This window comes from Netta rufina (assembly GCF_964035555.1).
Source record: "Netta rufina genome assembly, chromosome: Z".
Taxonomy (NCBI): domain Eukaryota; kingdom Metazoa; phylum Chordata; class Aves; order Anseriformes; family Anatidae; genus Netta; species Netta rufina.
The window spans coordinates 32191473-32206120 of record NC_140126.1 but is presented as its reverse complement, the minus strand read 5'-3'; the positions used below and the strand labels follow the sequence as shown (position 1 = coordinate 32206120).

General features: G+C 39.8%; 1 protein-coding gene across 1 annotated transcript in view; it reads right to left on the bottom strand.

Moving 5' to 3' along the window:
• The window catches only part of ADAMTSL1 (ADAMTS like 1), a gene marked incomplete at both ends in the record, with an annotated part of 347299 nt that overhangs the window by 151899 nt on the left and 180752 nt on the right, over positions 1-14648 (bottom strand). Inside the window, one exon of the mRNA XM_084305155.1 lies at positions 6890-6935. Within this exon, the coding sequence (XP_084161281.1) occupies positions 6890-6935 (46 nt within the window). The remainder of the gene's footprint in view (positions 1-6889; positions 6936-14648) is intronic.

Genomic DNA, 14648 nt, shown 5'->3' with positions numbered 1-14648 from the left:
AGTTCAACATCTAAATGTCTTTTAAAGACCTCCATGGATGGTGACTCCACCACTTCCCTGAGCAGCCCATTCCAATGCCTAACAACACTCTCGGTAAAGAAATTCTTCCTAATATCCAACCTAAAACACCCCTGGTGCAACTTTAGCCCTTTCCCCCTCATTCTGTCACCAGGCACATGGGAGAATAGACCAACCCCCACCTCACTACAGCCTCCTTTAAGGTATCTATAGAGAGTGATAAGGTCACCCCTGAGCCTCCTTTTCTTCAGGCTGAACAAACCCAGCTCCCTCAGCTGCTCCTTGTAGGACTTGTTCTCCAGACCCCTCACCAGCTTCATTGCCCTTCTCTGGACTCGCTCAAGCACCTTGATGTCCTTCTTGTAGCGACGGGTCCATAACTGAACACAGTACTCGAGGTGCGACCTCGCACCTCGAGTGAAGAGGAAACAATTTTCCAACTCTGAGTTGTAATTGGCTGTCTGATGACCTTTAGTGTGTGAAGGCTCATGGGATATTTATGAAACACTTAGCCTGTGCTTATGCCTATAATCTTTCTTCATCCTATCAAGGCAAGATTTCTTCTACCACAAGCAAAATACATTATCATCTTGAAGACGATCAGAAATCTGTTTGAAGTATGAAACCTATTTTAAAACAAACACAAGAGTTTCATCTTCACCTCTTAGACACTTAATCCTGGACATATTACTGTGGCTTTCCTCACATGCATTTGTTTCCTCACATACAAAAAAAATTTTTTTCAAGTTGACCTCCTATTTGACCCTATTGTAATTCATAAAGTCCATGGAATTTTGCCATGTTTGAATGCCATTCAATAAAATTTCTATTAATCAACAAACCAGTGGAAAAGATAAGATGAAACCCAGATGTCCCTTGATGGTGATAGGTATGATTAGATTTCATGGGACAAAAGTGGGTCAGGCTTTTAAAAGTTTACTTAGTGAGTGAAATGTGGAAGATCATATCTAAGCTGTGATAGGTGGAAGCAGTTAAGGAACCTTCAAACAGTTTACAGTATGTGTGCTTGTATATTTGCAGAGGCCAAGAATGATTTACTATACCTGGAGCTTTTCCTCTGTGCAAAAAATGACTAATAACTGTGCACATTCTGTGCAGCATCTGACAGAACAGCTTATTGAACCAGTTCCATGAAATATGCACTGTGTTTCAGCGACACCAATTTCTTTACTGAGTAAGAAATCCTGAAGTCTTCCAGTAGGGGTTTGCACAAGATTGAATGAGAACTTCAGATGCAAGTGCAAAGATTTAAGAGATCTATGGATTTAACAGCAACTCCACTCAACTTTGAAGACTTGTTGAGTGCCCTGCTTGGATTAAGTTTCTTATAACCAAGTTTTTCATTAATCTGCTCCTGTGAACTTTAAATAATTTAGGCACATCCCTAACTGCTTAGATCAAGTGTGGCTCACACTACAGCTTTCTCTGACAATCCCAAGACAAGGCAACATCTGACAGGACAACGTGTGAGAAATAATATGAACAAAGTAAATGAGGGAATATCAGCAGATACTTCTACTCTGTATTAAATAAACATGTACTGGAGATGAAACAGTCAGCGTAGAATCTATCCAAACCTCCAAGAGTATTTGTCATTAGAAATTATTATAAAATCAATTCTTAATAATGTATGTATATAATTTCAAATATGTTTCAATTTTTATCTAATAATTCAATATGCATTTTTCATATAATTCTATTTTTTTGTTTGTTTGTTCACACCTTTTAAACACTAAATGAAAGTGTTTAAAATTTATTATCATCAGAAATAGCAAATTTAAATGTGTGAATTATCTACAGGTAACAAAATCTTGAAATGCCACTGTGATGGAAGTGATCCTGGCTTACAAAGACTCTTGATGTTCTTGATAGCAGTGATTTTGTTGTTGTTGTTATTGTTGTTTTTCTGTTTTTTAGAAGTCATGGACTCATGGGTCTATTTGCTAAGAAGATATACTGAGAAGTCAAAGCTGACATCACTAACTTCCTTTTTTTGCAATACAGAGAAATACTTGCTAGACAACACACAATAACAGAGAGGTTTAAAAGAGCACCCACTCAAAAATAGGATAGCGGCCATTAAAATCCAACATTTTGAAGAACAGATTGTCGTCACAATAAATGACATGAGTTTGAAAGAATTTCTACTGAAAAAGCAAACTGTCATTAGGCAAATCTGGTGTTAATAAGGAGATATTTGTAGTTCTTCTAGTTGCTTCCCTCTTCCCGCCCACCCACCTTCCCCCCCACCCCCCCGGAATAAGAAAGAAAAGTTTTTTACACTGAAGATTACTTCATATAATATATATACCCATTAGAGGGTAGAGAAATTAAATTCTGCTAACCATTTGTGTATATCTGAAAAAAATCTGCCTTGTAATAGTGCTTTTCATACTCACAAGTCAATGCTTCTAGAAGCAACTATGCACTTATTTGGAAGTTTAGGCGTAATGGTTTCCAACAGGTTAGGCTTTGGTATGTGGCAAGAATGTAGTTTCTTCTGCAAAAAGTGATATGGACAATATAGGTACTGGTGTGTACAAAAAGCAGCATGAGATAATAAGAAACAGGTATGGAAGTAGTTTGTCTGAATGCAAGCCAGAAAATGGGGGATGCCACCAGAGTTGGTATTTTATACGAGTGAAGTATGTAAGTGAAAAAAAAAAAAAAAAAAAAAAAAAAAAAGAGTTGAAGGTGTTGTGAAGGTGTTGTTTGCAAGTTTTGATGATCTGATTAATGGGATCTACCATCCACAGATTCTATCTTAGACTTAATGGAACCTCTTAACAGAAGCACTTTCTGTGTAGAAACAGATAGTACTCTTGTGCAACTTGCAGCACTGTCTATTTTCATGTCAAACAGCAAAATCTCAAAAGCAGCTTTATTTGTAGTTTTTATCATCCTGTTGGCAGGTATAAGTAAATAAGAAAAGCAGATTCCTACAGGAATCAAGTGTCAGTCTCATGCACCTCAAGTGTCTCCTGATTTTATATAGGCAGCAGTGAAATAAGAGGAAAAATATCAGGGAAATTGAAAAAAAAAAAAAAAAAAAAAACAGAAAAATGGGCTGATAATTGCATGATAATTGCAGAGAAAGGGGAGGAAGATGTTATACAGTTCAGCAAACCTTCTTCAGAAAGATTTTTCATGTAAAAGGAGCTAAAAAACAAAACAAAACAAAACAAAACAAAATAGTGCAGTGGCAGTAGGAGTGAGAAAGGGCAAATGAGGTAGCATGATAGCCTGGTACAGAAGTTGGAGAGAACTTGGCAACTGAGAACATGCCTAGAAGAAGGAACAGGGAGCATGCTAGCTTGGAGAAAAACCTAGTCAAAAAATCCTACTCACAGTTTGGAAATATTTTTGTTTATTTTGCATAAGATTTAATACAGCAACCCAGACGGATACAAAAGCGTGCTTTCATTGCATTTGGAGTAATTTTCTGAAGAAAAACAAATGACTACTTCCCTCCCCCCATGATTACATTCTAAAATGGCTGGAAACATACTTGGAGTCAATATGAATAGCAAGAAGAAAAAAGACTGATGCAATTCAACCCTAAATCATCTTCAGATTCCCTCATTCTTTCTTTGACTATTTACACATGTGGCTTCATATCCATAACCCTTCTACTTTCTGATCACCACCAGGCAATGCAAGTGGTGAACATATTGGATTGGATTAATTCTTGTAAGGACTGCTCAGAAGCTTTATAAACAGCAGTATCAGTCTCTCTTACAGTCAGTGTTATTCAAAAAGGTTCAGCATCCCCAGGCCAATGAAGAAATAGATGTGCCACTCTCTCCCCTTGCCTTTCTTTTCTCTATCTCATTCTATTCTTTTAATGATATTTAATTTCATGATGAATTAAAACCAGCTGTAGCAAAATCTTGCTAATGATAGTACCTACAAAAATGTGTTCATTGCCAGTTTCCAAGACATATTCTTCCCATTCTCCAGTTTCATCTCTGAAATATTTTGCCTTTAGTATATGTGACTACCCATCCTTTCCTGTGAGAGGACAGTCATATAAACAAAAGCATATCAATTCACAGAAAGATGTTTTGCAGAAAATAAAAAGACCAATTCTCTTATGAACAACAACTACAGTGCTCAAGCTATACACCAGCTAATGGCAATGAAAGTTTGTATTTCAGTACTCTCTGATTTCCACAGAAATCAAAAAGGAATTTTTCCACAATGCATGATAGCGAGCTTCATTTGGAGGGCTAGGAGTTTACTCTCATTTTCCTTGAACACAACAGGCTGTCATCCAAGACACGGAGTCTGGCAGTTCCCTCCTCCTGATTTTCAGTGTCTTTGTGGATGAAATCTTAAAAGGAAAATTCTGAGTAAACAAAAATATGCACACTACAGTGTGCATTTTTCAGAGCAGAATTCTGTGATGAGCCATGGGGTTAATTAAATATTTCCACAACCTAATTGTGTGTGTGTGTATCCTGTGATTTTGGAGACAAAAATGCCATTAAAAAGAAAGTTTATGATTGTTTGTTTTACAGTGAAAGAGTACACCATTCAGTAATGGTTTCGGTTTCTACTGGTGCTGCACAAGGTATTTCAAAGTGGCACCCAGCCCCAGAAACACCCCTGCTGTGGCAGGATCCTACCCCGTATTCTGTTGATAATCATGATGGCAGTGCGATTACAATGACAGATAATAGGAATAGTGGTGCACACTATCTTAGATTAATAAAGATGGTGAATGGAATGCCATAACATCTGAATCAAAGACTTAGTGTACTTTAAAAATAAATAGAAAATGTTTTCCACTGAGATCAGATATCTGCAAAGCAAATATAGCCAAATACCTTCCTTTTTACACAAAGCCATATTTGAAAGGCCTGGTCAAAGTTTGATGTAGTCAGTAGCTTTAGGATTGTTTAATTTATTGCTAGTTTTGCAAGTTTACTAATAAGAAACAAATGAAAGCTTATTTGAACTTTGTGTTAAGGAAAAGAGATCATGGCAGCACAATGCATTCTTTACCCCCTCCAATAAAAGGGGTTAAAATTTCACACGTAATCCTGGGTCTTCATCACTCAATGGCAAAACTCTCACTGACTTCAACATAGTAAAGCGCTTTCAGGGCTTCAGTTTGGATTACTTGGTGTTAAAAATTGAGTGAGTTCTGAAGCTGGATGCCTCAGTGCTATGTTGAGAAGTCTGGAGCCTGTATCGTCAAATACAAGGTATGTTAAGGAATTGCCTGACAAAACTGTGCAAGGATTTATTTTGGAGGAAAACTGTCCAGATCCACAGTTGCAAAACAGAACCTAAAGCTAAAAATAACATTAAAACCTAAGCTAAAAATAACATTAAAAAAAAAAAAAAAAAAAAAAAAGTTCTTTGTCTTGCAAAGTTAAGCTCAGTGGTTACAGAACAAGGGTGGCAACAGAGGAAAAATGCCAGGGTCTTATCAGGATGATCCAGGAACAACTAATGGCAGCAGAGTGGTATGCTGGTACCTTTCACTGCATGAGACTGCTCGGCAGGAGGGGAAGCAGACTGTCACAATACACAGCAATGCATAAACCGAAACAAAGCTGATGGGTCTAATTTTAGCCCAATTAGCCTTCAACATTATCTCGCTACTCCTTCCCCCCCTCCTCCTCCCCCCCCCCATCCTCCTCCCTTTCTTTATCATATTACAGAGGGCTATAGCATGCAACCATGCAGCTTGAGTGACACAAATTAACCTTCCCATTCCTTCCAAGGTCACAGTGTAGCCTAAGTGCCTCACAGCTGGAAATCAGACTGTTAATCAGTCAGCAGACCTATTTATTGACTGTTCCAGTTGTTGTTAGTGAAGCAGATGTCTAGATTGATGGGTGATTTCAGTGACCCAAAGCATACAACCAGAACTGATTTCAGAGGCAGAAGTGTGAGAAATTCACTGCATGGGAGACTGTAACTCAGTCTGAGGCAAGCGATTTTTTTCATTGTGGTCTACTGAAGAGAATATCAGCCAAATATGAGGGAACATATATATGTATATTTTTTTAAACTTAAACTTTTTAACTTTTTTTTCAGACAAAGCACCTATTGAAAGGCTTCTGAATATGTCCCTATCAGGCATGAGAAAGCTTGGCCCAGAGCATGTTTGATTTCATTTTCCATTTACTGGTAAAACTGACATTGCTCCATGTAATTTGAGAGCTTTCACAATTCTTGGCACCCAATAAGACTTTCCATATGAAAGTCTTTATTTCCATTTTCATCAGTGAAAACACACTTTCACTTTGGTGAGTATAGAAGTTGAAGTTTCTTATTTTATTCCAGTGAAATCTACATTCACTGTAGGAAAACAAACAAACAAACAAAAAACAAACAGCAAAAGCATTTGGAAAGTCTGCAGCACTAGTGCAGGCTATCTAAAACTGCTTTTTCTAAGACATACAACAAAATTACAGTGCTGGGAGAGGGGAGAGCACAAGTGAATAGCAACACATATCTCTTACTAACTTGTCTTCAATCCTTAACATTTAATCCTCCAGCCTGACAGATGGACCAATGTGAACCAGAGCTACCAAACTAACATGAGCAGTCTTTGAATCTGCTGTGAGGTTATAAAGAGCAGCTCTGAAATTTCATTGACAGATTACGTAGAAAGGTTGTGACTGAAACGCCATCCAGTTTTAATGTCATGCAATGCCATCATCGCTCCATTCTCTCAAGAAATCAGTAATGATTTGCCAGAGGTCCTGTGATATGAAGGCAGTTGAAACAGCTATAGTGTTCCCATTATCACACAAGCAAATTATTTTATCTTATATAGGCATGACTGTCATATGTGATGATTTGTGTTATATCAAAGCTATACTTCACTTACCACGTTGCTGCACGTCCTGTATCGGATGTTTCGCCCTTCACAGGTCCTGCGTCCAAAAATTAAAAACAAACCCAAAAATATTAATGGCTGAATACAACAAGCAAGAACACAATGTTTACTGCACCAGCATTTTTCCAATGAGAATCTCAAACCACCAAGCCACCCACCAACTCCTCCCCAAGATAAAGGCCTCTATGTACCTAAGTGGATGTTGAGGAATGAATTTTACAACTTTTCAGGTTCCTACTTAAAAAATGATTTTCTAGAAGGTGATATCAGTTTATAAACGAGGCTGGAAGCCAGTGGACAGAGCGTAGCTGGCAGGCAGCATCCAAAGCACATTCATAACATCATCTCTGTGCCTGCCTCAGCCGGGCCCTGGGCTGGGACACAGCTGGGGCAGCCAGACTGGGCCTGCTGGGGAGCAGCCTGTGCACTGGCAGGTGGAAACCCTCCAGCAGTGGCCTGCAGCAGCTGGCTGGCAGCCCTGTGTCCGTAGGGCTTCTTCCAGCTCGGTTCAGAGGGGGGAGGTGAGCGTAAAATTCCACCCCCAATCCTCCATGCCCTCCTGTGGAGTGGCAACCAAAGAGCAGCTGGGCCTGGCAGAGGTCGAGGAGTGCCAGTGCCCCCACGTGTGCTCTCCATGGCTCTCCTCCCCTCCCTATGCACACAGACCCATACCAGCTTGGATGGTAACAGGGCTCCTGAAGGAAAGGTCAGCATCCAGGTATCTTTTCAGCCCTCAGCAGTATGTGCTCTGAATATTTGACCTTTGGTTTTGTATGTTTCATTCGTTCAGACAGAATACTCCACGGAGGCTTTAAAGATTATCCTTCAACAGAATAGAATTCCTAACATTTTTAATTTCTTAATTTCACAACTTTTTTTTTTTTTTTTTTTTTTTTTTTTTTGGTCAGGATTTAACAAGCACACATTCCTTGAGGACTCAATGCCTGCCAAGACTGAAGTTTTAAATCCAAACCATTTTGAGCTATCCAAGAGAAAGGACAGCATCTGCATGCATTTGTGTGGGTTCTTTTTTTCCTTCTTCTTTTTAAGACTGAAAAACTTTTTCCATACTGAGTTAACTCTAGAATAAACTCAATAGTCTTCCTTTAGGTTATTGAAACCATTCTTCCTCCTAAACACATGAAAAGCAGGTGAGACTTAATTGTGAAATTCCTCCAGTAGTTATTTACACCTTCCTGAGCACAAAATCAGGACAAAAAACAGTTTTGTGAACATACCAAAATGGTGTGATTGCAAGAGAAGATACAAGAACATAAACAAGAAAACAAGAAAATTAAGTCAATCTCTTTTTCAGAAGAAAAATGTAAGAAGTGTAAGAAGAAAGATAATATAATCTCCACTGTAACATTTAACATATGAATTGAAAGCATAGTAGAGATACCACAACTTTAATGTTTTTGCAATGTTATATAATTAATTCACATATAATTTTAGCATTGCATGCATGCATAGAAGTCAAAAGTGTGCACAGGGCATCCAGCACTAGGTATAACAGTTTTAGCAATACAATAGTAGACATCATATTCAATAATAGGCTATGAACTAGTAAAGCATACCAGGATTTTTTTTTTTAAAAAAAGAGCAACTCCCATCAGTATGCCTTTCAGTCCTGAGCAACATAGATAGCTTGATGATACGCTGTTGCGTAGGCTAGACCTCTATTTACACTAGACATTTACTAGTCTTGATTTACACCTACAGAGAGCAAAGGAGAAAGTATATTATATAGCATGCAGGCAGTCTTAGTGCAGTCCTTGCTTACCACACTGAATAGCTTATCCAGCAGACTTGATACATGCCCCATCTCTCTCTTATAAATGCCATAAAACCACCAAATATATCTTTGCTGTACGTAGATCTGCTGCTATTGAAATTTCAATTACCATAATTTATTAGCCTCAGAAATATTGATCTACCATAGAAATTTAAGCTTCCTTTCTGTCAGCTGCCTCACAATTTCTTTTTTTCACACTTTCTTCATCTCGTCTGTTTCAAAATTAAAAATATAATAATAATAATAAAACACAAACCAAACACATTTATTCTTTGCACTATGGAAAAGAATAGGTACATTTATTTAAACATATGCCACATAACAACTCAGATTTTTCTTCCAATTTCCCTCCTTTGGCTATTGACCAGGGTTGTTCAGAACAAAAGTTCAATTCTGGATGCAGCTAGTGCTGGATTGATGATTTATGAACACTAGGAACCACTCTTGCAAAACTCCCTTTGTCTCCTTGCCAGGATCAAACTTTTGATTTTTGTTGTTTAAACTCATTACTTTCCCAGTTATCACCTATCAACCAAAAGATTCTTTCATACTAAGCTGATACAATTTCATAGTAGGTTTGTAGAGTACTTTGTGTTTCAGATGTACTTGGCTTCAAAACAGTATTCCAGACTCTCTTAAACTGAAGTCCTCCTTTTTGGATTCAAAATTATATGATTTGTTGAAAATAGATGACTAAAAAAAATAAATAATAATTTAAATTCTGCTTCTGAACCTATGCTTAAAATGGGGAAGCTGAAACCTTCTTGAGAATTTAATTCTTCTGGAGACAAATACACAGCTCCTTGCACAACACTAGGCCAGGGCAGGTATTTTCCTCTAGGCAGGGTTTGAATTAATGGTATGGATCCTATGTCTTAGTGTGCAGCATTTCACCTCCAAGGAAGGACCTCAGCAGATTACTGAGACCACTTTATAAGACACAGTTATCACACATCCTCTGACCTTTGTGGGTTAAATAGAAGAACTATCATCAGCAAGAGCCACCCAGAAAAGCCAGAAGTCACAACAGATGGCAAATTAGTCCTAGAGGGCACATAGAGTGTGAGCAATAAGGGGTACTTCTGCAGTCTTCTCTGTCATCAGGCATACACTGTGGAAGATTATGCTGAGGAAAAAGGTGGATGGGGGTTTAGCTTGACAGGCAATTATTATCATGTGAATACGCAAGAAAAGCAAGCTATTGGGAATCATGTTTCATTCTTCAAACCTAGTCACTTGTTTACAGTAAAGTTTATGAAAGAGGTTAACAACTTTTAATATGTTAAAATATTCACTCAGTTTAATGTAAACAACCCCAAACCGTGGTATTTATTTCTCCAGGCTCCAGTTTGTAGAGGGACTTAGTTCAAGTCCCCCCCCCTCAAAGGTTTAAAGTAGATGTGTGTTTGTGCTCAGCTAGAGCTAGAAGATTTTCAATAATCCATGCCAGTAAGAACAGCAACCCCATGCCAAAGTTGCCTTTATCTGTAATTACCAAAGGCGATGAAAGAGATTTGCAGAGGCGGACCTCATCAACTCCTGCCACTCTCAGTGGTCATCAAAGTTTGAAGTGCTTTTCTTAAGAAACAAGCCTTCACACAAGCAAGCAACTAGGAGCCAGAGGTAGGTTATTTTTGTGGATCTGAATTTTGATGCAACTGTTCACCACAGGGGTTTGAAAGTTGATGTAATGCTGGACAATCTTCACTCTCCTTTATTTTCACACCCCTTGATCACCACTCTTCTGGGTTACGTTTTGGTTCTGGCACTGCACCTGTGAGAAAAGCATGCTGTGTGCCTTTCTCCTCTCATGGGATTTTAAGAGGGGCTGAGTCAGCCCTCCACTTACCCTAGTGACAAGCATGCACAAGATAACAGTTCACACACAGTAACACCATCTTGCATCCCTCTTTCCTCACTCTGTTACTCCTAACTCTTTTCCAAATGTTGTGCAGTATTATGACCCCCACCCATTCTCATTACAATTTATGTATTTGTCTTTTTCTGAGGAACAGAATCTCTTTTTTCATTCTCTCAGTTTATTCCTTTTCTCATAATGAAAACTTGATGAAATGCCTTATGTACCAAATTGTTAGGAAAAAGAAAGATACATCAGGACCATGCTGAATGTATGAGTTCACTTTTTCATTTTATCTGGTAAGATCTGCCCGAATGCATGTTCAAATCATTCATTTAAGAACAAAATTATAAACAATATAAATTTTTTTTCCTTATTCTTTTGGTAACATGTCCCTCATCTGACAATGGGTTGTGCAGATGTGCTGGTGTGTTTTGACATGATGCTTGACTTTTTAACTGTAAAATCATGAAATGTCTTGGGTTGGAAGGAGCCTTAAAGATAATTTACTTCCAACCTCCTTGCCCTGGGCAGGGATGCCACCCACTAGATCAGGTTGACATCCAAATCATCGAGCCTGGCCTTGAACACCTCCAGGGATGGGTCCTCCATAGCTTCTCAGGGGAACCTGTTCCAGTGCATCACCACACTCAGAGTGAAGAATTCCCTCATAACATCTAATCTAAATCTCACCTTTCAGTTTATAAGAGATTCTGCCTTGACCTATCACTGTCTGTCTGAGCAAAAAATAGTTCTCCATCCTTTTTATAAGACCTCTTTAAGTACTGAAGAGCTGCAATAAAGTCACCCTGGAGCCTTTTCTTCTCCAGGTTGAATATCCCCAGCTCTCTCAGCCTTTCTTTAGAGAAGTGTTTCAGCCCTCTGATCATCTTAGTTGCCCTTCTCTGGACCTGCTCTAACAGATCAACATCCTTCTTGTGTTTGGGGCCCCAGAAATCTTTAATTCTTTCTATTTCAGTGACTAAGACACTCTTGCACCATCTTCAAATAGTGAAATACCAGAATTGTTACAGGAATAGTTAACCTTGGGACAAGAAAAGTGGGCCTGAACAGACAACCCAGCTTTCCCTGTCAAAATTTTTCACAGATCTTATCTTCTGCAGGAGATAAAGAAAAAAAAAAAAAAAAATCAACAAAATGCTTGGATGCTAAGTGCCAATTTAAGCCACTACGGGCAGGAAGCTGGCTAGTCAAATCAAAACATGAGCTTTAATCTGTGGCTGCTAAAGGCCTACTTTCTGCATAAATGTTTTCCACAATATTTTAATTAGGGAACTGTGTATTTTGAGGTAAATAATGTATCATAATTAGCATTAAACAAACACTGACTCTCATGCATGTGAGAGGTGGGTATGGGACTAACAAAACACCAGCATACCAGGCTTTACACTCAGACTTTTCTGTAAATCTAGAGTAAATTTACTGGAATCAACAGAATAGAATATGGCTATACACATGTGCAATACAACTATACCGTATATCAAAGTGATGTTTTTAGCAAAAGCATAGAATGGTTTGGGTTGGAAGGGACCATAAAGACGATCTCATTTCAACACCCCTGCCATTGCCAGGGACACTTCCCACCAGACCAGGTTGCTCAAGGCCCCATCCAGCCTGGCCTTGAACACTTCCAGGGAGGGATGGGGCATCTGCAGCTTCTCTGGACAACTTGTGCCTCGCCACCCTCATCATAAATAATTCCTTTCTAATAGCTAATCTAAATCTCCCCATTTCTAGTTTAAAGCCATTACCCCTTGTCCTATGACTCCACTCCCTGACAAAGTGTCCCTCCCCAGCTTTCTTTTAGGCTCTCCTTAGGTACTGGAGGGACTCTATAAGGTCTCCGTGGAACCTTCTCTTCTCCAGGCTGAACAACCCCAACTGCCTCAACCTGTCTTCATAGGAGAGAGAGGTTCTCCAGCCCTTTGATCGTCTTCATAACTCTCCTCTGGACTCATTGTAATAGGTTCATGTCCTCCTTGTGCTGGGGGCCACAGAGCTGAATGTAGAACTCCAGGTAGGGTCTCACCAGAGTAGATGGGGAGAATCACCTCCCTTGACCTTCTGGCCATGCTTCTTTTAATGCAGCTGAGAATATGGCTGATTTTCTGGACTGTATACATGCACATTGCTGGCTCATTTTGAGTTTTTTGTCAACCAACACCCCCAGCTCATTCTCCTCAGGCTGCTCTCAATCCATTGTCCACAGAGCCTGTATTTGTGGTTGGGATTGCTCCAAATCGAGGTGCAGGACCTTACACTTGACCTTGTTGAACTTCTTGAGGTTCACACAGGCCCACCTCTCAAGCCTGTCCATGTCCCTCTGGATGGCATCTCTTCCGTTCAGCATGTTGACTGTACCACACATCTTGGTGTCATACGCAAAATTTCTGAGGATGCACCCAATCCCCCTGTCCATGTCACCGACAAAGATGTTAAGAGCGCCAAACTCAATACTTACCCCTGTGGAACACCACTCATCACTGATCTCCACCAGGACACTGAGATGTTGACCACAACTCTTTGAGTGTGACCATCCAGCCCATTTCTTACTCACTAAGTGGTCCATGCAACAACTCCATTTCTCTCCAAATTAGAGACAAAAAATATCACAGGAGAGACACTGTCAAATGCTTTGCACAAGTCCACATAGATGTCAGTTGTTTTTCTCTTATCCACCAATGCTGTAACCCTGTCAGTGCCTGACAAATCTGGTGTCCTATCTTTCCTTAGTGAAGCCATGTTGGCTGTCACCAATCACTTCTTTATTTTCCATGCGCCTTAGCAGAGCTTCCAGGAGCATCTGTCTCCATGATCTTGTTGGTCACAGAGGTGAGACTGACTGGCATGTAGTTCCCAGGGTCTTTCTTTTTTCAAAAATAGGGTTTATGTTCCCCCTCTTCTAGTCAGTAGGAGCTTCACTGGACTGCCCCATCTTCTCCTATATGATGGACAGTGGCTTAGCAACTACATTTGCTATTTCCCTCAGGATCCTTGGATGCATCTTCCAAAATACGAAAATATGGTCCAAAATATGGACCCTTCCAGAGAGGGTCCATATTTTCCATAGTCTTCCTTTTATCACTGATGTACCTATAGAAACCTTTCTTTTTGCCCTTGATGTTTCTGGACAAATTTAATTCTAACAGGACTTTGACTTTCCTATTCCGATCCCTGGCTGCTCAGACAATGTCTCTGCATCCCTCTCAGGCTACCTGTCCTTGCTCCCACTCTATGTAGGTCTCCTTCTTCTGTTTGAGTTTGTGCAGGAGCTCCTTGTTCATCCATACAAACCTCCTGGTGTTTTTGCATGACTTCCTCTTTGTCAGAATGCATTGCTTCTGAGGTTGGAGATAGCAATCCTTTTTATTAACCAGCTTTCTTGGGCTCTTTTTCCCTCCAGGGCTTTGTCCCATGGTACTCTACCAAGTAGTGCCTAAAGAGTGCAATCAACTCCCTCAAAGTCCAGGGTAGTGAGCTTGCTGTGCTGCCCTCATGATCTTCACTGCCCTCACGATCCTAAACTGCATCATTTAATGGTCACTGTGGCCAAGGCTGCCCTTTAGTTTTGCATTCCCCACCAGCCCCTCCTTGTTGGTGAGAATGAGATCCAGCACAACACTTCTCCTTTTTGTCTCTTCTAGCACTTGGAGAAGGAATTCGTCATCAGTGTATCCCAGGAACCTCCTGGATTACCTGTGCCCAGCTGTGCTGTCCCTGAACAGATATCAGGGTGGCTGAAGTCTCTTATGAGGACCAGGGCCTGTAAACATGAGGCTGCTTCTCTGTCTGTGGAGGGCCTCATTTAACTGGTCTTCTTGATCAGGTGGCCTGTAGCAGACCCCCAATATAATATCACCTGTCCCTACCCTCCCTTTAATCCTGACCCATAATCTCTGTCAGCTGTCTCTTGGAGAAAAAAACAAAAACAAAAACAAAACAGAAAAACAGTGGCTTTACTTGATACTTACCTAAACCAAAACCTGATTGATTGTTTAGGAATTTGAAGAACATGTGAACCCTTGTATCTCAAATACCAGATTCCTTTCATGGTGTTAGTAGAAAAGAACTGCTTG